The sequence below is a fragment of the Jaculus jaculus genome, chromosome 5 (assembly GCF_020740685.1).
Source record: "Jaculus jaculus isolate mJacJac1 chromosome 5, mJacJac1.mat.Y.cur, whole genome shotgun sequence".
NCBI lineage: Eukaryota > Metazoa > Chordata > Mammalia > Rodentia > Dipodidae > Jaculus > Jaculus jaculus.
The window spans coordinates 81,197,493-81,221,838 of NC_059106.1; the positions used below are offsets into that span (position 1 = coordinate 81,197,493).

Below are 24,346 nucleotides of genomic sequence, written 5' to 3' on the forward strand. Positions count from 1 at the left end.
CCTTTGGTGAGCAGGTCCCTTGGTGGGACCTGATAGTGCCCAAGGTCTCTCAGACTAAACACGGAATGCCATTTGGACCCTATGGCTTTGCAAGAAGAGTGGCTGTGGGCCTTCCTTTCTACAGTAGCCCTGACCCTAGCTCAGCTTCATGCCCTAGCAGAATCCAGAAGGAGAGGGGCCAGGGCAGAACAGGCAGCAGTGGTGCCGGGATATTAGTCAGTAGTCTGGATGGTAGGCCTAGAGTTGGAAATCAGCCTACTCCTCATTATGTCCCTACAAGCCTGAGACAAAATACAGGGCAATTGCCTGCCTGCTCTGAGAGTGGCTCTTAGTATTGAAGACTAAGGCTCTGGGTACTAGCTGGGCTGGACCATAGAAGGGCAGTGCCAAGAAGAATTGCAAATCCTGTGTTCTTTGCTGCTGGTCCCTGGCTGCCATGTCTGGCACAGAGTAGGCACTGGGAGAATTAACAAGAGGAGGGTTGCTTTGCGCTCCAAGATTAAAGCTGCCAGCTCAGAGCACTGGGCCCTCCTTCCTCCCCAGCCAGCCTGCAGCAGACCAGTCTTTTCTTCTCCTTGACTCAGGCCCTCCCTCTGCTGGGCAGTTCTTTGGTCTCCTGAGCAAGGAAAGGGTGTGGAGGTGCCAGCCGGGTGGGCATGCTGTGGGTTAAAGCTTTGCGAAACAACAGTGTAGTTAATCTTTCTAATTTATTTTCCTTTTAGACCATGGGAAGTCTGTAGGCAGCAGCTGTTACCCAATTAAAATACAGATTAATATAAAAACAGTTTCTGGAATATAAAATAGAGTGGCTGTGTCCTTACACTTCTTTAAAATACCACCTAATAATGACTTGATGAACTACAGAAACCCACCTAGAGGAACTCAGCGTTCTTAAAATGAAAATTTCTTCCCTGAAAGGTGTGTATTACCATTCCATGTAAGTCACTATGAGAAAATAACCTTCCCTCTTAGAGCTGGCAGTTTCTGTGAGTTGGGTATTTGGTATTCATTACATGTAATTATAGTTTAATTGGAGTTTTAAACCCCTTCCCTTCACTTAAACAAAAAAGTTGTTTCTAAGCAACCCTGAGATACTACTCTTTTTGGGAATAGCAAAGGACATGTTGTGCATGGTGATTTTCACGTGGTGTCTTGGATGGAGGTCTTATGCCTCTGATCCTCATAGGAAATCTATGCCTAGCCTGTGCTTAAGGGATATTTTTCCTTCAAAAGTAAACAAAGTTGCCGGGCATGGTGGTGCGCGCCTTTAATCCCAGCACTTGGGAGGCAGAGGTAGGAGGATCGCCATGAGTTCAAGGCAACCCGGAAACTACATAGTGAATTCCAGGTCAGTCTGGGCTAGATTGAGACCCTACCTCACAAAACAAAAACAAAACAAAACAACAACAAAAAAGTAAACAAAGTAAAACAATAAGTTTGCTTAAAGCTAGGCCTCATCCAGGCAGAGCAAAGCCTTCCGATTTTGAGTCTCTAGGACAGATTCTATGTGTTAGGCCTTTTTGTCTCAGTTTCACCATTGGTCATAGGTGGCTTTCCTGCTTGGCTAAGTAGTATTGAAGACTAAGGTATACAGATGCCCATGAGGCTTCATTGTCTAATAGAGTGTGGTGGGAGAAGTTCTGGATGGACATCAAGGCTCAGAGAGGGGCAGACTTGCAAGCAAGTGCCCCTGTATGGTATGAGCACTCTCCAGGTTTTACAGGATCTTCTCTGAAGCTTGGAGTTGAATATGCTTTGGACTAATTTGTGGGAAGTTATTGAGACTGCTGAATACAAAAAGACATGTAAAATCATTTTATTTCTCCCAAATCAAAGCTGGAACAAGTATGGAACATAGCCTGTGGGGTGTGCATGCATGTGTTTGTGTGTGTGTGTGTGTGTGTGTGTGTGTGTGTGTGTGCACACGTGCACATGCTACTCCCATCTCAGAGCAGGCTTTTGTGGGCAAAGCTCACACAGTGTCCTGAGATTGATCCCCAAGGCTCCTGGCCTAGTTCTCAGGCAGGTAGGTCACTGCCCTTGGACTAGAAGGAGACAAAAAGGAAAGGACCAGTCCAGCTTTGAGTCCCTGCACCCTAGCATTCTATCCAAAGGCTATTTCTCTTTCCTTTCAGCTCACTGGGATTATTCAAGCCATGGTGGATGGCCAGCCAAGCCTGCAGCAAGTGCTAGAGGTAGGTTGAATGACCTTTTATTCCTGACCCCTGACCCCTTTCTGCTGCCTTTCTTTCCCTCCCCTCTGGAGAATGTAGCCTTGTAATTTGACTATGATTATGGCTTGATTAGAATAACATTTGCTGTCACATCAGTGACATGCTGTTGAGAGTATTGAACCATTGATCTGTCATCTCCAGCTGTTCACATCAGGGTTACTGACAAGATGTCCGAGTGCAGCCAGGAGTCAGGCAGAGGTCCCCCACCCTGCCTGGCCCATGGCCCTGTGCTGGCTGCCATAGAGTCTGTGTTGGGTGGGCTAGGGCATAGGGGAGCTGGCCGCAGCGTTATGGGATTAGCCCCAGGGACTGGAGGTGTTTTTGTTTAGCTTTAGTGTTGGCTTCTCGTGGCATGTGAGCACTTCATTAACTCACCAGAACTCCCCATCGATGGCTTTTGTTTGCTGTCAGCTCCTCCAGGAGCAGCAGCCGCCACCGGCCGCCTGCCCCACTGCAGCTTGCCATGGGATGCATTGTGCCTGTCGGGTGCAGAGGCTGTGCTGGGTAATGATTCCTAATCAGAATAATTACAACAATTGCCTGTGTGAGGGAAATCAAATTAAAGACTTTAGAACCTTTGGCAGAGACCACACTTCTCCGATGTTCTCCTCAGGGAGCTGGAAAAGGTTAAGACGCTGCTGTTTGTATGCTAGCCTGAGGGACTAGGGAAGAGGCTGTGCTTGGCCTCAGTCTGTCTCCCACCCCTCCAGCCTGGAGGTTCTCTGAGGGGAAAAGGTCCCCTTCCAGTCCTGTTCTGTAGGGGGACTGCAGATGACAAAAAGCCTATGGATTTCATTAGGTGCTTTATTTGTGTTTAAGACCCATAGATCCAAAGCTTGGACCTTATCAGCACATAGGAGGAAGCTGAGTGTTCAGGAAGAATAGCAAGGCACATATACTTGGGAGGTTCATAGCCTTGAGGAAGTAAGATATTGGCAGGGAACGGAAGACATCTGTCTTTAGCCAGGAATCCTGTCCCATAAGGGAGGGAGATGCCTGCTGAATGTACTGGATCCATTTGAGGTGGAGCAGAGCCAGAGAGGCAGGTGTAGGCTGTCCTCAGTGGCAGCAGGTACTGGAGCGTAGAGGCTCTGGCACAGTCAGGCTCAATTGGGTCAGGGTGAGGACACCTGCATTAGATGGGGAGAGTCTAAGATGACTTATGAGAAGAGTTGGGAAGATGACTTATCAGTTAAAGGTACTTGCTTGCAAAGCCTCCCAGCCTAGGTTCAATCCCCAGCCTCTCACATAAACCCAGATGCACAAAGTGGCACATGCCTGGTGTTCATTTGCAGTGGCATCTAGCCCTGGCCATAAACACATATGCAGATAAATAAAAGTTTTTTTTTTTTCTTTAAATGATGACTCCTGGAATGCCTCCCAATCCCTCTATCATCTGTTTTCATGGGGATATGAATATATATGTGCTAGGACAGAGGGAACTCCTTAGCATGGGCTGCTCCTTGTCAGACAAAACTCAAGAAGACAGAAGGACAACACTATCCCCAGCCAGAGCCTGGTCCTGGAGACAGCAGCTTTTCCCGGGAATGTGGTTGGGATCCTGGCAGGATGCTTGCTCTGGGATAGCACCAAATTAGGGCTGTCAGGTAATGGTTCAGTTGAAGAGTGATGTGGCCTTCAGATGGCACCCTCCTGCCAACCCCAGGCTGGTTCTGGAGCAGGGTGCTTAGGGCATTTACATTGTATACACTTCTGGTACTTTGTGGGTGAAGAGAAGATTGCAGATAGCTTGGGTAGAGAGTCCCAAGCAGGACAGGGATATCAGACCAGTCCTGTGAGTCCTGAGTTTTTTATAGGAACTCAAGAGCAAATTTCTTGTCCCTACCAACACACTGAGCAGGCAGCCAGCAAGATGCTTGCCGTTCTTGTTTGTTCTAGGTAGAGCTCAGGTCAGACACAGTCAATAACTGCAGCTGGCCCAGCTGATTGGGGTTGTCTTGTTCTTCCTCCCCTTTCTGTATGCAGACAGAGAAGGGGAGCACAGGCCTGATTCCCTGGACAGGCTCACGGTCAAAGATGTTCACTAAGTATCTGCCACACGAGGGAGTGTTAGGCACTTCCTGGGGTGAAGGCCTGGTTGTGCTGGGTTTGCCCTGCTGACAGTCCTGTTCTGTTCTGCTTTCTTTTCCAATTGTGCATGTTCCCCCTGAGGATTGCATTGTCCCCTGTAGAATGTAGGACACTTACCTTGGGGACATAGGGCCAGCAAATTGAAACAGGATCGTGCACATTTAAGGAGCTCCAGATACACCATACTTCTTTTGTATAGTCTGCCTTATTTTCTTGAGGTGACCATAGGGAAAGGATATGATGGCGTGTGCACATGCCCATAAGTGCAAGGGATTGGGCCAGAGAGTCGCAGAGCCAGACCATTCAGCAGTGGAAGCCTTCCACCCCCACAATGTTGGATAGATTGCTGAGGTGAGGAAGATTCTCAGACATACAGACTGGGAAGAGAATCTAGAGACCATGTGGTCTGCATGGTCTGAAACTAGGGAGTAGCTCTGACTTTATGGGATGTTGGCCTCATGTAGCCATGGAACTAGAGTGAATACTTGGCTTTACTCCTGACATGGGCCAGGCCTATAGCTTCTCAAAGGCATCTGGGAAGACAAGTACACCCACAAGATAGGGTAACCCTTACTTAGAACTCTCCCATGGGCATTCCATTACTGATAGGCATACAAGCACCATTGTAGCCAGGCCTCCCTAGACTCTTTTTCCTATCCCTTTTTATATACTATGAGCTTTGCTATCAGTAAACTTTTACCTATCCATGTTCTCCATCAAGCCACAGATACCTTCTTTTATTTGTTTTGTTGTTGTTGTTTTGAGATGGGATCCCATGTAGCTCAGGTTGGTTTCAAAACCTTGTAGCCCAAGCTGTCCTCAAACTTGTGATATTGCCACCTCAGCCTTCTAGGTGCTGGCATTACAGCTGTATGCCACCACACCCAGCAACAAGGTATTGAAAAGGCCCTGTGCTGGGTTAGGGATTAAGGCAGGAAATGAGGCATGGCCCCTGCATTCCTGGTGCATATGGTCTGGAGGGAAGACAGACATTAAGCAATGATTGTATATTAAACACACAAGTTATTAAGCCTGTGCCATTGCCTCTCCCTCAGTTGTCACTTCGTCAGTGTTATGGCTGTTGTGTTGTTTTATGGTGATCTGCCCTTCTCCCCTCTCAGCTTACTGTCTCTTGTGGGGTAGGTGCTTGACACATCATCACATTTAAATCTCAGAACAACTCTGTAAGGATTGTCACCCTACCTGTTTTATAGATGAAGGAAACTGAGGTTGAGAGGTGTTAAGTGACTTTTTTTTTTTTTTTCTGAGGTAGGGTCTCATTCTAGCCCAGGCTGACTTGGAATGCACTATGTAGTCTCAGGGTGGCTTTGAACTCACAGCAGTCCTCCTACCTTTGCCTCCCAAGAACTGGGATTAAAGGCGTGCACCATCATGCCTGGCTCAAGGTAGGGTGTCACTCTGGTCCAGGCTAACCTGGAATTAACTGTGTATTCTCAAGGTGGCCTCAAACTCACAGTAATCCTCCTACCTCTGCTACCCGAGTGCTGGGATTAAAGGCGTGCATCACCACACCTGGCTCTCAAGTGACTTTTTTTCTTTTTTTTTTTTGGTTTTTTGAGGTAGGATCTTACTCTAGTCCAGGCTGACCTGGAATTCACTGTGGAGTCTCAGGGTGGCCTCGAACTCATGGCAATCCTCCTACCTCTGCCTCCCCGGTGCTAGGATTAAAGGCATGTGCCACCACGCCTGGCTCAAGTGACTTTTTAAAAAAATATTTTTATTTATTTGACAGAGAGAAAGAGAGGGAGAGAGAATGGGCAAGCCAAGGCTCCAGCCACTGCCTACGAACTCCAGACGCGTGCATCCCCTGTGCATCTGGCTAATGTGGGTCCTGGGGAATCAAGCCTCGAACTGGGGTCCTTAGGACTCACGGGCAAGCACTTAACCGCTAAGCTTAATCTCTTCTGCCCTCAGTCCTATATTTTTAACTACTATGTGGTATAGACTTAAAAAATAATCCTCCTACATGAGTAGGCGCTGTGATGTGATCAGCTGGACTCCTTCCCCATGCCTGAAACCATCTGAAAGGCAGGCACTGCTTCAGGAGTCCTTATGCTATGTCCTGATTGGAGCGTTTGTATTTCCAGTGTGAGTGCAAACAGTGAAACCAGCCTGAGGCATGAAGGAAAAGAAAGACAAGGTGTGTTTAGGAGTGATTTCATCCCCATCGTAAGACTTGTGCTCAGCCTGCAAAGTATTCTGCTGCATTTGAACCCTCAGCTAGGAAAAGGAGAAGTACACAACTGGGGCCAGTATTAGCTGTTAGCAGCTAGAGCAAGATGGAGCTTCAGCCAGCCTAGGCACCTCCTTTGAAGGTGTCAAGTTCTTTACCTTCACTTGATGAGTAACCAAATTCGTAATGTACATGGTAGAACAAGTACATGAACAAATAGGCTGTGGGCCAGGGTCCCTACATGTAGCCACTGCCCAGGATAGCCTGTGTCATGCTAGGCTATGCCTTTGTGTGACCACCAATGGCAGGAACAACTAGGTCTGCAGAGAAAGGTCTGCAGATAGATCTGCTGGGCTCTAGGGCAGGCTGCCAGACAGCAGGGCAGGCGGGCGGGGGTATGGAGGAGCTCCTTCTCTCACAACATGTGGGCTGTGGGAACTTCCTGAAGAGATCCTCCTCCCAGAACCTCTATAGTTCTGACCATGGCTGGGTAAGATTACGACTCTCTCCTGCTCCGATTACATGCAGCTTCTCTGCATTTCACTGTTGTGGCTGTCCACCGCTCAGGGAGGAGAAAAACCTCATCTGTTCTTGTGTACTTTCCAGAGGGTCGATGAGTGGATGGCGAAGGAAGGCCTCTTAGATCCAAACGTCAAGTCAATTTTTGTTACCTGCGGAGACTGGGACTTGAAAGTCATGTGAGTATAGGAGTGTTGCTTTATGGCAGGGCTTGGGGTTTCCAAGTGCTTTCAGGGGTGTCAATGCTCAAGTCTACTGGGCAGCAGAAATTTCCAGTTCTTGGGGACCACCAGGGTTAAAGGAGGGTCAGGAGTCCTGCTTTCTGCCTTCCTGGAACAGGGTTGGGACAAGTCAAGGGCCTACCTGGATGGCTGTTGTTAGGCCCTCCCTACCTTTGCCAAGTCTTATTGCTCATCACAGCCCTTCTAATTGCTGAGCTGTATGTCACTGACCTGGAAGAAAGGCATTAAAAGAGAGTCTTGAAAGAAAAAAAAATTAACCAGATACATAGAATTGAAGTGCTCTAGAAATAAATACTCATTTACCAGTCCTGTGAAACAGATACTATTTCTAATTCTATTTTATAGCTAAAGAAATTAAGGCACAGAGAGGTCATGTAACTTGCACAGGGATACACAGCCATAAATCCAAGCTTCTTGATTTCAGGGTTCTTTCCCTTAATGGCTCCTGTGATACCCTTCTGTTTGGCATGTAAGACTCTGATTATCTAATTGAGAATCTGGTGGTGGGATGAGAAAGAGCTGCTTCCAGGAAGCTGTCCAAGTCACCTGCCTCTTTTCTCTTCCTTTGTCTCACTGCTTTTTCTCCTTTTTTTCCTGGTTGTGGTTGTGGAAGACAGAACTGGCTCCTCTGCAGGGTTGACACTTCTGCATCTTGTCTGTCCTCATGGATACCTGGCTTCAGACATTCCCTGGGGAAGGAAAGAGGGTGGAGGTTGTGGGGGCACTGTTTGCTGAGGATTGATGAAATCGATACCACTGTGTTCTTTGTGACTGAAGCAGCAGCAAGCATTCTGTGTGTATGCGTGTCTATGTGTGTGTGCGTGTGCACACACACGCACCTGCATACTCTTTAGCTTTTAAACATAAGGTGGGTGTTGGTAGGATAAAGCATTATCAAGTATTATCTTGTCACCAAGGTCCCTTGTCTGTCTTTTGGACAGTGGGCATCAAAGTGGACTTATGCCCCCAGGTGGGTGTCAAGCTTGTTATTAGATCCTAACTGTGTAGGGGAGTTAGGAGGCAGAACCCCCAGAACACATAAGCACATGTGCACCTCATTTGCCCCATGCTTGAGGCCGTGTACATACACCACATGGATTACATACCTGTAGGCTTGCTCCACAGGGTGTCTGTCCTCCCAGATGACAGTCACTTACCAGGGGAATGACACAGACTGGGACCAGAAGACATGAACCAGATGAGGCATCTGTGGAAATAGTGAGACAGAAGCCTGTTCTTGTTTGTGCATCCTGTGTAGCTTCAAAGCCTGGAGGGCCTTATTTGGGGCTCTGTAGCCCAATGAAAGCTGTGGGAGGCAAGCTTAGGCTGGTGGCTGGATTCTGGGGTTCACATGGCCCAGGAACCAGGAGGAGGGCACTTTGGCCGGGTCCAGAGGCCCTGTTCTTCTAGGTAGCCTCTCTAGGGTTCCCAGCCTTCCAGGGATTTGCTTTGGCAGTTTGATCTTCCAAGGGCCTGTTTCCTAATCTTGTGCTGTGAATGGTACGCACATATATGTATGCAGAGAACATTGCCATGTAGGGGGCTGGAGAGCTTCTGATCTCAGAGTTGGCCCCATGAGATGGACAGGCAATTTCAGAGGGCACTATCCTCTTTGGGTCCAGCCTGTTCTGGATTGCAGCACTACTAGTTAGCCCTCAGGCCTTGCACCACACTGCCGCACAGTGGGCTCAGATAGATGTTAGTGAGTCAGCACTCTGTTCTGAATGGTGTGATCTGGAAGGTGGATTGGGTTTTAGAATCCAAGTGTGCGTGAAGGAAACCAGGGCCTCCTAACCTCTGTTTTCAGTAGGAGATGATGTCTTCTTTTTATAGATGAAGCAAATAAACAGACAAAACAGAACCGGTCCTTGAGGCTCAGAGAGGTAGAGGTTCATAACCAAACAGAAATAAATTCTAGGGACTGGAGAGATGGTTTAGCGGCTAAGGCGCTTGCCTGCAAAGCCGAAGAACCCCAGTTTAATTCCCCAGGACTCACGTAAGCCAGATGCATAAACTGGTGCATGCATCTGGAGTTCATTTGCAGTGGCTGTTGGCCCTGGTGTGCCCATTCTCTCTCTCTCTCTCTCTCTCTCTCTCTCTCTGTCTTTGCCTCTTTCTCTCTCAAATAAATAAATAAAGAAAACAAAAAATTTTAAATAAATTCTAGGACCACATAGTTTCCAGGAGAAATTGGGTAGGTGGATTTGTAGCTGGTTTGGGGGAGTTCATGTTCGTTTGTGGGTGTGGTAGAGTTCCAGGGTGTGTGCTTTGAAGAAGGGTGTGCTGGAGGAAACAGCTGCTGAGTGGCAGAGTGGGAGAGGAAGTCTCTGAGACTGCCTTCTGGAAGCAGGTCTCTGCATCACTGCTGGGAAGGCTCTTAATTAAATGTGTAACAAAATAAAAGCAGCCAGAGAGGAACCCTAAGTAGTGTGTCGTGACAGTGCACTGCTTACTGGTGTTCCTAGAGCCTCGTCAGTGGGTCTCTGCAGAGCCATCACCTTCTGTGAGCCTGGGAAAGGCTGCCGCCTGCCTGACAAGGGTAGTGTTAAATTGACATTCACAACTTGTTAGTATGTGGCTTACTTTGTATTTTGACATCCATTTCCAGATTTAACTAAGTCTAAAGAATTCAGCAAATGTTTTCATTTCACACTCTAGTTTCTGGGCACTATAGCTCCTCATTGCTGCCCTTACCCACGTCCCTAAAGCAGCTTCTCGTCACTTTTGTTAGAAATGACCTGATTAGTGCCACACTAAGAAATGGGAACTGAAGTGGCAGCAGAAATCCCACCAGAGCAAAGAAATCTGCTCCCATCCTGACAAAATCATTTTGTGTCTATCTTTTGTCACAGCAAGATGAGCTGGTATTTCAGGTATATAGGGCTTGCTATTGTAGTTGTAGGTCCTGCCAAAGTGGATTTTAATCCAGGGGATGTGGATGTAATGCCCCCTCCCCAGTTTATTTTTTAAAGAAAAGACAGCTTAGCCAGGGATGTGGTGGTTCACATCTTTGATCCCAGCACTCAGGAGGCAGAGGTAGGAGGATCTCTGTGAGTTCAAGGCTACCCTGAGACTACATAGTGAATTCCAGGTCAGCCAGGGCTAGAGTGAGACCCTACCTTGAAAAACTGGAAAAAAAAAAAAATTAAAAAAGGACAACTTGACATGGGTTTGGCCCCTAATCAGCTTATCTTCCCATCCTGGCTTACCTTTCCTTCATGTCACCTGTTGTTTCTTGAAGCTCCATGGGGTTTAATGATACTTCTCTGTTTACCCAGAATGTAGGGAATGTCTCTTGCAAGGAGCCTCCTCTTTGGTATGGTGGGCAGGAAATCCAGAGGAGTGAGAACTGGACAGGTGGCCACTTGAAGAACTTGGGTTGTAGCCTATATCTGAAGATCTGGGCTCACCTGATGAAAGGCATGACATGGTTGAGAAGCCAGACTGGAGGCTTTCAGGGTCTGAGAAGAGGATAAATCAGGGAGAGGGCAAGACTGGAGGTGAAGCTGGCCAGAGGAGGCCCTGGCTCTTAGTACCATCTGGACAGAGACTGTTTTGTAGAGGGTTGGGATGATCAGGCACTATACTCTAGTGCAAGAAGGGTTGAGGCCTGCTCAGAGTTGGTTCAGGGGACCCTCATCTAGGCTCAGCTCACCTTTGGACAGGAAGTTCTCCCACTGCCTGTCAGTTCTGTCCTGACATTAGGCTTTAATTCTTTCCATGTCTTCTGGGGGAATGGACTTGGAGCACATCAGGTTTTAGAAAAGTTTTTGCCCAGTGTGCCTTGTTTTCTGTTGGTGTGGGAAGTATGTACCAGGCTGTAATCAAGAATCACAGAACATTATCAAGTGAGACTATTGGTACCTGGAATGAAGCACATGGACGGGGATGGATGGACACACACACATACACACACACACACACACACACACACACACACACACACCCTGGAGAAAAAAAATATTTTAATTTAATTTATTTATCTGAGAAAGAAGGAGAAGGAGGGAGGGAGAGAGAGAGAGAGGAAGAGCAAGAGATAAAAAGAGTGAGAGAGAAAGAAAATGGGTGTGCCAGGACCTCCAGCCCCAAACGAAGTGCAGATGCATGTGCCACTGTATGCATCTGGCTTACATGGGTCCTGGGGAATGGAACCTGGGTCCTTTGGCTTTGTAGACAAGCACCCTAACAGCTAGGTCATCTCTCCAGCCCCTCTCACTTTTTTTTTAAAATATTTTTTTAAATTATTTATTTATTTATTTGAGAGTGACAGATACAGAGAGAAAGACAGATAGAGGGAGAGAGAGAGAATGGGCGCGCCAGGGCTTCCAGCCTCTGCAAACGAACTCCAGATGCGTGCGCCCCCTTGTGCATCTGGCTAACGTGGGTCCTGGGGAACTGAGCCTCAAACTGGGGTCCTTAGGCTTCACAGGCAAGCACTTAACTGCTAAGCCATCTCTCCAGCCCCCCTCTCACTTTAAAAAGAAAATTATTTATTTGAGAGAGAGAGAGGCAGACAGAGAAGGGGCACATCAGGCCCTCTAGCCATTGCAAATAAACTCCAGATGCACATGCCACCTTGTGCATCTGGTTTTACATGTATACTGGGGAATTGAGCCTGGGTCCTTTGGCTTTGCAACAAAGTGCCTTAACTGCTAAACCATCTCTACAGCCCCTAATTTTACTTTTGCTATTACATGTTTCCTTACTTGTTTCTCAGTGTTGATGTTTGTAAAATATTAGATTTGCTGTGATCTCTGTCCAGGCTGTCTTGTTCTTTTATTCTTGCTCTCATGAGCATCATCTTTCCTTTGCCAGAGCTCCAACTATCCTCTTCCAATCTTTTTCTCCAAATGAGAAATCAGGACTGACATGATCCTGCTGGAGAAGAAAGAAATAGCTTCTCCATCTGCCATTTGACTCTAAGCCTGCATACCCAGCGGTTTCTCCTCTATCTCCACCTGGATGGCTGTAGGTTCCATGCAGCTCAGCTATTACTTTCTCCCTGACATTCCTTCCAATGACTGGTACCATCCACAGCTGTCCTTTCAGAATTCTCAGAATCTTTCTTGGTCTAGCCACAACCAGTTAATTGCCAAATCCTGTTGATTTTGCCTTCCAGAGGATTCTTTGATTCATTTTCCTTTCCATACCCACTGCCACTGCCCTAGTTAAGATGATTGTATTCCTGCATTATTTACAAGGCTTTCTAACTTGGCTTTGACTCCAGTCTTGCTGCTTCTAGTCCCTTTTCCTAGTTGCAGTAGATTATGTCACATCTCTACTTAACAGTGCCCCTCCCCCACGTAGGCTTATCCTTGCCCACAGAGTCAAAGCCATACTGTTTGTTAAGACCTTCAAGGTTCTTGCTTACTTCTCTAGTCTCATTTAGACTCACTTATGCATTCCCCATCCATTCAAATGCTCTAGCTGGCCACTTTCTGACACCTTTTACCAAATGCATTCTGTGTTCCTGAGTTTATATTATTAATTCATGCTTCAGGTTTTATTTCAGTTCAGTCTGACTTGTCTATTTCTTTTTAAATAATATTTTATTTATTTGAGAGGGGGTTGGAGAGAGAGAATGGGCATGCCAGTGCCTCTGGCTATGCATGAGCCACCTTGTGCAGCTGGCTTTACATGGGTACTGGAGAATTGAACCTGGGTCCTTAGGCTTTGCAGGCAAGTGCCTTAACCACTAAGCTACCTCTCCAGCTCTTACTTGTCCATTTCTCTTACTAGATTGTAAACACTGTTGCAATCCTCAGACAAGACTTGATGTTCAGTAGTAAATATTTGTTGAGTCATTATTACTTTTGGTACCAGGGACTGTATCCAAAGCCTTGCATATGCTAAGCATCAGTTCTACCACTGAGCTATACCTCCCAGCTGAATTATTTGTTGGAGGATCACTAAGCAATGGAGTCACCCTCTAGAATCCTTGCTTTAAAGAATGTTGAGCGTTGGGTTGGTGCTGGGTGAGATGACCCATAGGCCTGGGCCAAGGAGGAGAAACTTGGTGCTGGGCACAGTGTGAAGTGCTCTCTGGCAGACATTTGTACCTCTGGGACTGCAGGCTGGGGCTTTTGCAAGAATTAAGGTCAGAGAATAAACATAGTTAATGGGGACTACTTACCAGGAACCTTTTTATGCCACACACATACAGGTCATTTAGTCCTTGTCAGAGCTCTATGAAATGGATTCTTTTTATGATACTTAAAAAAAGACCAAAGAGGGCTGGAGAGATGGCTTAGTGGTTAAGCGCTTGCCTGTGAAGCCTAAGGACCCCGGTTCGAGGCTCGGTTCCCAGGTCCCACGTTAGCCAGATGCACAAGGGGGCGCACGTGTCTGGAGTTCGTTTGCAGAGGCTGGAAGCCCTGGCGTGCCCATTCTCTCTCTCTCCCTCTATCTGTCTTTCTCTCTGTGTCTGTCACTCTCAAATAAATAAATAAAAATATTAAAAAAAAAAAAAAAAAGACCAAAGAGGGGCTGGAGAGATGGCCTAGCAGTTCAAGAACTTGCCTGCAAAGCCAGAGGACCCAGGTTTGAGTCCCCAGGACCCACATAAACCAGATGCATAGGTGGTATGTGCAGCTGGAGTTTCAGTACAGTGGCGGGAGGCCCTAGTACACTCATTCTTTCTCAAATAAATAAATAATAAAGTATTAAAAAAATTAAAACAAGCAAATAAAAAAGAACAAAGGGAAGAGTGACTTGGCAGTTAAAGGTGCTTGCTTACAAAACCTACTTAGGTTTAATTTGCCAGCATCCATTTAAAGCCAGATGTAAAGTGGCACATGTGCCTAGAGTTCATTTGCAGCAGCAAGAGACCCTGGTGTATGCACACACATGAATAAAGAAATAATCATTTTTTTTGTTTTTGTTTTTCAAGGTAGGGTCTCACTCTAGTTTGGGCTGACCTGGAACTCACTATGTAGTCTCAGGGTAGTCTCGAACTCACAGCGATCCTTCTACTTCTGCCTCAAGTGCTGAGTGTTGGGATTAAAGGTGTATGCCACCACGCCCAGCTGTTTGTTTGATTTTTTTAAGAATAAATCACATGGGCATGGTGGCGCACACCTTTAATCCCAGCACTCAGCACTCCAGAGGTAGGAGGATTGTCAAGAGTTTGAGGCCACCGTCAAAGTACATAGTGAGTTCAAGGTCAGCCCGAGCTAGAGTGAGACCCTGCCTCAAATAAACAAACAAATAAGCAACAAAAACAACAACAAAAAAAAATAAATCAGGAAACTGAGGCCCAAAAAGATAAGTAATCTGTTAAGGGTACACATCCATAGCTGAGTGTGGTGCACACCTTCAATCCCAGCACTCAGGAGGCTGAGGTAGGAGGATCGCTGTGAGTTCCAGGTCAGCCTGGGCTAGAGTAAGACCCTACCTCAAACCCCTCTCCTCAAAAATAAATAAATAAATAAAAAGAAAGTACATACAGCCTGTTTATGGCAGAACAAAGATTAATTTATGTTTTTAAAAAATATTTATATGAGAGAGGAAGAGAGTATGAGCATGCCAGGGCCTTCTGCTATAGCAAAGAAACACTAGACACTTTCCACTTTGTGCATCTGGCTTTACATGGGTACTAGAGAATTGAACCCTGGGCTGTCAGGCTTTGAAAGCAAGTGCTTTTAACCGCTGAGCCATCTGTTCAGCTCTCAGAGCAAGGATTAAATCCAGACAGTCTGGCTGTAGATCCATGTATTGAACCATCGCTGTCCTGCCATCTGCACCAGTCCTCCTTTATGATCCATAGCTGGTGAGATACCTTCTTCCTGTCCTTTGTCTGCATGGAGTACAAATGGCTTGAGCTGTTGGTACCTAGTCAGGTGTTGGAAGTGTAGACTTTGGTTTTCATTTTAGTATGGGTTGTGTCATCCAGGAGAGATGGTAGGTGCTTTGCGGCTGCCCAAGAGTTTCCTTCCTAGGTTATAAATGAGTGAATCCTTAGATCTATGCATTTGTGTTTTTTTTTTTTTTTTTGAGGTAGGGTCTCACTCTAGCCCAGGCTGACCTGGAATTCACTATGGAGTCTCAGAGCAGCCTTGAACTCACAGCAGTCCTCCTACCTCTGCCTTCTGAGTGCTGGGATTAAAGGAGTACGGCACCACACCTGGCTGTTTTGTTATTTGTGACCAGGGTCTCTTGTAGCCCAAGCTGGCTTTGAACTTGCTCGTAGCCAAGGATGACCTCTTGCCTCTCTACCTGGTGTGCCCAGTTTATGTGGTGCTGGGGATTAAACCAAAGGTTGTGTGCATGCCAGGAAAGCACTCTACCAACACCCCCAGCTGTTTCTCCCCCCTTTAAAAAAATTCCAGACAGTCTCACTGGGTAGCCGAGGCTGGTCTTGAGCTTACCATCCTCTTGACTCAAGCTCAGAGTGCTGGAATTGAAGGCCACCATGCCCAGCAACTCAGATCCACTTTAAGGAACCCATAGCCAGTATCACTTTGGACATTTTTCTTTGTGTTTATGTATGGAAGCACACTGGGCATCTCATCCTGCCACTAAGCTTATGAGAGCCTTGCTCCTTACTATCCAAGAAAGTGCCAGTGGGTCCTAGCACTGAGCTGCATCACCTTTGATTAATAGCCTGGTGGGGGAAGGGGTTGGAGTAAGAACTCCCTGCCAGTCCTGACTTGTCTCATTTCCTGTTACTTTTATCTGTCACTGCAAGTGCTTGGGCTCCCCTCCTGAACTAATTAAGTTTGCATGTGTTTAGACACATTGCCAAATAGGGCTTAGCAAAGCGGAACCGAGCTACATCTCTTTTTGAGTAGGGAAGGAAGGGTATATGGACGCTTCCCACCCGGGCCAGGGAGAAGCATGGATGATGTGCACTGAGTACATGTGCAGGTAGTGGACATCTACCCTGGCCCTCCTAGGGATATAACAGGCTGCAGAGCTCAGAACCCACCCACTATCTCTCAGTGAATTGTTATTACAGGAGGCTGAGCATGGAAAGAGGGCGAGTTCTGAAGTGTGCTTTTTCTCCTGTACACAAGCAAAATTAAAAACCATGTTTAGTGGGATCTGCATAAGGCACGGGAGGACTGTATGTTGTTGACAACCTCAATCCGCCTTGCTTCTGGAGTTACAGCCACCTAACTGATAAGCAGAGTGCAGTGTGACCTTCTTTTTCAATCTGAGAGAAGTATACTGGAAGGAGGACAGCTGAAGGCATTAGTTTTTTCCCTTTTGCCTAAAGGACACATTTCCCCTGCTTAGTCTTTGTGATTCACATGAGATAGTGCCAGGGCAAGGTGGAGGCATGGAGAATAGTGTTGTCTAGAATCTCCCACTCTGGAGGTGGAATTTAGCCCAGTGGATCACCATAGTGAGGTAGCAGTGGTTGGGGTGTTTTTGTGGCAGATTCATGCCTGCCTTTCCTTGAGCCAGTTGGCCTGATGTCTTAGATGCCCTGCGGCAGAATGTACCTGGACCCTCTCCAGACAGCCAATAATGGGGCAAGCCATGTTGTGGAACTCTTCTCTGAAGTAAGGAATGAAGGTGTTACTTGTAGCAGAAGTCACAAGAACCAGCCAAAGGCCATGGGTGAGGCCTCAGTCCTTTAGCTATGAGGGCAGTGGGTCAGGCTCCCAGTCATGAAGCTCTTGATGGGCAAGACTGCTTAGTCAGTCCAGGCTCCCAATGTACACGATGTGCATGAGGGCAGGGATGGGGCATTTTGGAGGTTGTATAGGAATTCTGGGCCTTAGAGTTGTACTCTGAGCTCAGAGAGAATGGCAGCCAGACCTATGCCCTCCCTTCAGTTTCCCTAGAGCCCTCTCGTCATCAGAGGTGCATTGGGTTGGCCCCAGGAAGGCAGCTTGAGTTGATGGGGTCATGTTTCAGCTGCAGCTAATCCAAGTCACTCGATATAAATCTCTCCCTGCTGCCTCTTCCTCCCTCCCATCCCCAACCCACAGACAGGGAAATGAATCCTCACCCTCACCCTGAATACATCATGGCAGGCTTGCCTCTAATGAGAGAGGGTCATTCATTGTGGGGTGAAGCTCCCTGCAGAGCCTGGGATGCCATTAATTAAAGAAGAGCCACCTGAAGCCAGTCGTGCGGCGCAGCCTGCCACGCTCAGATGGAGTGGTGGTGGGGTAGCCTCGTTAGCCTGACAGCTCCTTGGGCTGAGAGTTCTTGGGCTTAGAGGAGTGAGGGGTGCCCCCCCCAACAAGCACAGATGCCCCTGAGGCAGGCCTATTCACAAACATCTCAAAACCCTTCCTGTGGGTCCTCCAGCCTAGAACTTGCAGTGCAGATGCTCCTGAGTTTTGTGGGTTTGGCTGAGGGTTATCCATTTACCATATGCAGGCCCAAGGCGGGATCATCTGAGTAGGTTTCTCTTTCCATTCTTTTTTTTTTAAATTTTTTTGGTTTATTTTCACTTATTTATTTGAGAGTGACAGACAGAGAACGAGGCAGAGAGAGAGAGAGAGAGAGAGAGAGAGAGAGAATGGGCGCGCCAGGGCTTCCAGCCACTGCAGACGAATTCTAGATGCGTGCGCCCCCTTGTGCATCTGGCTAACGTGGGTCCTGGGGAATCGAGCCTTGAACTGGGGTTCTCAGGCTTCACAGGCAAGCGTTTAACCGCTAAGCCATCTCTCCAGCCCTCTCTTCCCATTCTTCAAGGGAACCAGGAGCTGCAAGTCTACAAGCACCTTACCCTATGATCTTCCCTCACCGCTTGGTCTGCCCTGGAGGGACTTGTGGGTGGAGGAGCCCAGGGGTGAAGCTCTGTTGTCTGGTCAACAAACATAGTATCTGTCTGGCAGACAGAGCCCCTGATGTTCCACTTTCTGGGCACTCCTGGCAAGGGTGACATTCCATTGGCAGCCTCATCTTACCCCCTGGGAAGGTGCAGAAGGTTTATCATTGTAGTGATTATAGGAACTCCTGAATAGAAGTTCTACCCAGTTAAAACTGATAAAAGATAAAGATGCTTGCTTAACACCTGATCAGCCTGTGAGATGTTTAAGGCGCTAGCAGCCTTATCCTTTGGCCACCTGCAGAACTGGTGCCTGAATGGTTCGTTAATGCTTAATTGGTCCAGATGCAAGTGTTGCTGCCCAGGTTCTGGCCCTGGGTTTTGATATATGGAGGTCCCTGTGACCATCTGTGAGGGTCTTATCACTTCTTCCTTGCTGGCAGAGGGCTAGATCCTCTGAGACCTTTGTCTTAGCCCAGAGTTGAGCTAGCTTAGCCAGTCTTTTCCTGCCTTGTCAGGAAGACAAATTGGGTCCTATGTCTATGGTTCTTCAGGGCACAAAGTCTGGAAGTCTTGCTTTATTTTCTGTGACAGAATCTGACAGACAGGATACTTCAGAGGGCCTCAGAACTAGCTGGGACTTGATGGGACTGCATGGTCCATCTTTGCCCCCTTGAGCTAACCTGGTATGAAATAGAGTTGGTATGAAATAGAGTTCCTATGTAGCTTCCTTCCAGGCTACCACCTCCCAGGCCAGAGCTTGGGCCCGCTGCTCAGTTTGTGGAACTTTTTTTTTTTTTTAAGGTAGGGGCTCACTGTAGCCCAGGTTGACCTGGAATTCACTATGTAGCCTTAGGGTGACCTTGACCTCATGGCGATCCTCCTACCTCTGTCTCCCGGGTACTGGGATTAAAGACGTGTGCCACCATACCTGGCTCGGAATATTTAAAATCAGATCTTGGCCATTTGTTTGGGCTTGTCTATTCTCTGTCAGAGAATGAAAGCTGGAGAGTCTTAACTTACCTCCTAAGTTCTGAGGGGAAGAAGCCATTGGTGTTCCTGGAAAATATTTTCTTTTGTGTGAGATATTTTTTATTTCAATTAAAAAATATTTATTTATTTGCAAACAGAGATAGAAGAGAGAAAATGGGCATGCTAGGGCCTCTAGCCACTGCAAATGAACTGCAGATGCATGTGCCCCTTGTGCATTTGTCTTATATGGGTCCTGGGGAATTGAACCTGGGTCCTTTGGCTTCTCAGGCAAGTGTCTTAACTGCTAAGCCATCTCTTCAGCCCTTTTTCTTTTTTTTATATTTTATTTTTTATTTTTATTTGAGGGAGAAAGAGGCAGAGAGGTAGAGAATGGGCATGCCAAGGCCTGCAGCTGCTGCAAATGAACTCCAGAAGCATGTGCCACCTTGTGCATCTGGCTTATGTGGGTCCTAGGGAATTGAACCTGGGTCCTTTAGCTTTGCAGGCTAGCACCTTAACCACTACTCCAGCCTATGTGAGGTATTTTTAAAATCAGTATTTCTTCTTCAGGGCTTCCCCTATTCTTTTGTGACCCTTAATTATCAGCATTCGGTTTTGGTCTTTAAAAAAGATTGTGGGTCTGGAGAGATGGCTTAGCGGTTAAAGTGCTAGCCTGCAAAGCCAAAGGTCCTAGGTTTAGTTCCCCAGTACCCACATAAAGCACATGCATCTGGAATTTGTTTACAATGGCTGGAGGCCCTGGTGTAGCATATTCATTCATTGATTCATTCTCACTCTATCTTCCTCTTTCTGTCTCTCCCCTTGCAAAAAAAAAAAAAAAAAAAAAAAGAAAAAAAGAAAAAAAGATTGCACTAAGATCCCCATGGGCCTTGTTGTTTGGTCCTGTAATATCAGCTACTTGGGGCTAAAGTGAGAGAATTACAATTTCAAGGTCTGCTCAGGCTACAGAGCAGCTCAAAACCAGTCTGGGGGTGCTGAGCGAGTTTTAAAGGCACTTGCTTATAAAGCCTGACAGCCTTGGTTCAAGTGACCAGTACCCACATAAAGCCAGTTGTACAAAGTGACACATTTGTCTGTAGTTCTTTTGCAGTAGCATGTGGCACTGGCATGCCTGTACTCACTCTCTGTCTCTCAAATAAAAGTTATTTATTAAAAAACAGGCCACGGGCTGGAGAGATGGCTTAGCGGTTAAGCTCTTGCCTGTGAAGCCTGAGGACCACGGTTCAAGGCTCAATTCCCCAGGTCCCACGTTAGCCAGATGCACAAGGGGGCACAAGCATCTGGAGTTCATTTGCAGTGGCTGGAGGCCCTGGCGTGCCCATTCTCTATCTATCTATCTGCTTCTTTCTCTCTCTCTCTGTTACTCTCAAATAAATAAATAACAAAAAAAAAAAACAAAAACAGGCCAGGTGTGGTGGCACACACCTTTAATTCTAGCACTCAGGAGGTAAAGTAGGAGGATCGCTGTGAGTTTGAGGCCAGCTTAGAACTACAGAACAGGTTCCTGGTGAGCCTGGGCTAGTGTGAGACCCTTCTTTGAAAAAATCAAACCAAACCCAACCAAACAACAACAAAAAACAAAACAAACGACAGAAAAAAAAAAAAAAAAACAGTCTGCGCAACTAAGCAACTTAATGAGACAGCCTCAAGAAAAAAAGAAAAAGAAAAAGAAAAAAGAAAATAAACAAATAATAAAAACAATTAAAAGGGGTTGGAATGATGGCTCAGCAGTTTGGGTACTTGCCTGCAAAGCCTAAGGATGTGAGTTCAATTCCCCTGTCCCCATTTAACACCAAATGTGTGAGGTGGTGCATGTGTTTGGAGTTCGTTTGCAGGGGCTAGAGGCCCTCATGCAACCATTCTCTATCTGCCTCTTTCCCCCATCTGCTTTTCTCTCTCTCTCTCTCACTCTCACTCAAATAAAATAAAATAAAATAAATAAATAAAAGTGGAAAGAGGGCTGAGGATATAGTTTAGTGGTAGAATGCTTGCTTAACTCCCATTTTTAATTAAATTGATTTTATCTTATTTTTAATACTTAAAGAATATTTTTATTTATTTATTTGAGAGAGAGAGAAAATGGACACACCAGGGCCTCTTGCCACTATAAATGAACTCCAGATGCATGTGCCACTTTGTGTGTTTGGCTTTGTACTGGGTACTTGGGAATTGGACCTAGACCAACAGGCTTTGCAAGCAAGTGTCTTCAACCACTGAGCCATCTCCCGAGCTCCCTCCCCAAATTGAAGCATGAAATATGTGAGATAGGGTATATATAATATAAATATATGAAGTGTATATAGCATGGTAAGTTTGTATACAAATGTATATACCTCTGTCACCATCACTAAGACCAAGAACCTTTCCATCATCTCAGAAGGTTCCCATGTGCCCCTTCCAAGTGACTAATGCCCTCCCCTGCCAGGTGCTCATTGTTCTAATTTATGTTATTTGTAGTTGGTTTCACCCGTTGTTAACCTTAATAGGATGGAATCATACAAAATGTACTCTGAGAGATTAATTCTTGTGGTTTTATGTGTCATTTCAGCCTTTTTGTTTCTGTGTACGGTTGCGTTGCATTGTTATACTGCACGTAGTTTAGTTTCCATTCATTTGAACATCTACCTTTGTTAGGCATGTTTGTTGAATGAGTTGTGAATATTCAGTTTGAGATGGGGCTCTACCCTGTTCCTATCAATTTGTCCCAACTCCCATATCTTTTAAAACCCAAATTCAGTCTTCTAGCCTGTGGTCCAGTGATAGGGAAAGGCTGACCCAGGCCTTTGAACATGGTCCTTGGGGCATTCTGGCTCATTTATTTTTTTCAGCAGATGTGTAGTAACTACCCACAGTGTACCTTGAACCATTCTAGGTATTGAGGGTACAAGAATTGAGGGTGAACAAAGAGGGAAGCGCTCTCAAATCTCCTGCTTCATGGAGTTTGTATTCTAGGGTCTGCAGTTGGCTTGTCACTGACTTTGGACCCTGATGCCAGAAGAATCTTGGTTGAGTCCAGCGGAGGCATGTAGGAGCTTGGAGGCTGTGATCTTGGCAGGCTGCTCTAGGGCTTGGGGCTTTCATCTTTGCTGCTGATGCTGTACAGGTAGCACTAGCTGCTGCTGCTGCTTGGCAGTGAAAGGGTTTTTCATCGTTGGTGCTTCCCTTCCACTATCCTGGAGTCTGATTCCCTCTGTGAGAGGAGAGAATTAATCTCCAACTTTCCATGCCTGTAAGGTGAGTGACCTCTGTTTTGTCAGCGCTTGCCAATCTGTCCTCTAATTCCCAGCCAGGGTAATGGAGACATTACTTTGTACTAAAGCAAACCACCAGTTCTGTGCAGATGCTGAGTAGATCCAGGCCTTGGGAAAGAAAGGTCAGCCTGTGGCTTCCTTCTCACAGAGGCACAGACTTGTGGAGGCTATAAAGGCCTTGGCACCTGAGCTGCTCTGCTCTTAAATGTAGTTGGTGGATTCGCAGAAGGAAAAGTCCCTGCCACCCTTTTCTCCCTAACTCATCCATGCCCAAAGGGCAGCTCTGTCAGTTTGGTATGAATGAGGTTGCTTTTGTCAGGCTCCTAAGAGACACGAGAGGGTACAGACATACCTGGGAAGCAGAAGAGTCAACTAGGAGCGTAGGGCTTTTGAGTTGAAGGCCAGGGAACTCCATACTTCAGTTGGCCTGTGTGTGAATATGTGGACTCTGGAGGCTTAGGTTTATAGAGGTTTGGGAAAGGTGGCTGTGAGTGTTTAGGATGAATTCTCAGGGTCCCTGGCTAAAAGGTGACACGACTCAGACTTGATATTTCTGCAAAACTGTTTCTTCCAAAGCCTGTGAGAATGTTGGTTTGGGGAAGAAAGCCAGGCAGCCCAGAGAATCCCGGGAGTCTGACAGGCCTTTTTCTCTGCGATTCTTTCTTGCAGGCAGCCTGAGGCAGCCTGTCTCTTTGTTAACAGAGTGACAGCAATGTGACACCATGGAAATAATTACTAACAAATCACGGTGCTGACTGCAAACAGCTCTCGGTCTTCAGAAGCATGTCAGGGTGCATTAGAGCAGGACTGGAGGAGCGGCACATGGGGGGGGGGCTGAGGCACAGCATGCACTCAGACTCTCCTGTCTACCCCCCCCCCCCCAGCCCCTTTCTGCTGTGTCTTACTTCTTGCTCTTGGTCTTTACACTGATAACAGGTGAGCTCGGGGCTAGTAGGATCAGCAAGTAGTGTGTAGTTGGTCTGGCTACCAATGGGCAGATAGCCAGGGCTACATCTTTGCTACAGAGCACCTGGGTAGTGATGAAATCCTGGAGTTTTCTGAGAGTGAAAGGATGCCCCAATTTTCTTTCTTACTGTGCCAGTTGAGACCTGCTTTACCTGCTGTGGTTGGGGTTTGAGGGTGACTCCTTGCTTTAACAGGACCCAGAGGGTGAGGAAAGCCTTGCGTCTGTCTCTGTTGGTTCTGTTCCCTTCCCCCACAAGCCCTGGTTTCTTCAATTGCCATAGTCAATTTTTGGTAAGTCGACTTTGTCCATTCCCTCTTGGTTAGGAGAGTGATTGCTCTGACTGTCAGGGCTGTAAATAATGTTCCTGGTGTGTGTGGCTGGAGGCAGCCGCATGGGGTGGGAAAGGAGGGGAAGGAGGAGCTGTGCTGTGATGGCTCCCTCTTCTGCCCCCTCCCCTCTCATACAATATTTATCCAGGGATGGGAGTCAGATGCAGCGACCTCAGGGGTCACCCAGTTAAATAGCTTCTGAACCTCCCTGCATTCTAATTGCTGCAGTTGTCCTTTGCTCTGGAGACTTCTCCTCCCCATTGTCTGCTGAGGCACACACTAATGGCTGTCCTCCATGGCCCTGCTGGGAGGCATAAGGTGGGGGGGGGTGGTCACTGCTACCTTCCTCTCCCCAGGGATAAAGGACTGCAGGGCCTATTAACAAGTGGCTTTAGTTAGAAGGACACCATCTCCTGCTTTCCTTCCAAGCTTGGCTGTAGAAGGAGTTGTAGGCAGTGTGCTTGGTTTTGGGGCCAGTGGAACTTCACCCATTTTCAGTTCTGTAGTAAGAATTGGACTTGACTCCTTTATAGGCTGCCTGAAGCCAGAGGACAGGCCCTTGGTGCAGATAAGCGTCATCCTATGCTCCCACATTCAGTATTGGGAACAATTTAGTGAGTGATGTTTCCTGTGAAATATGATGCATTTTGCCCAAAGATTGGTCAAAAATACAAAGTCTGTTTGGTCCCCTGGAGGTCAATTTAGATGATGGATCATAGTAGCAGGTGTGTCCCATTTGTTGACTTAATAGTGGCATGTGCCACACATCTTCACTAGGACCTTTCTGTAAATGTCAG

General features: G+C 46.8%; 1 protein-coding gene across 6 annotated transcripts in view; it reads left to right on the top strand.

The window, feature by feature from the left end:
- Window positions 1-24,346, top strand: part of Eri3 (ERI1 exoribonuclease family member 3) — a 163,486-nt gene that overhangs the window by 46,255 nt on the left and 92,885 nt on the right. For all 6 annotated transcript variants that reach the window (XM_045150816.1, XM_045150814.1, XM_045150815.1 and 3 more), the window contains 2 exons: window positions 2,136-2,195; window positions 7,126-7,217. In XM_045150816.1, the coding sequence (XP_045006751.1) occupies window positions 2,136-2,195; window positions 7,126-7,217 (152 nt within the window). The remainder of the gene's footprint in view (window positions 1-2,135; window positions 2,196-7,125; window positions 7,218-24,346) is intronic.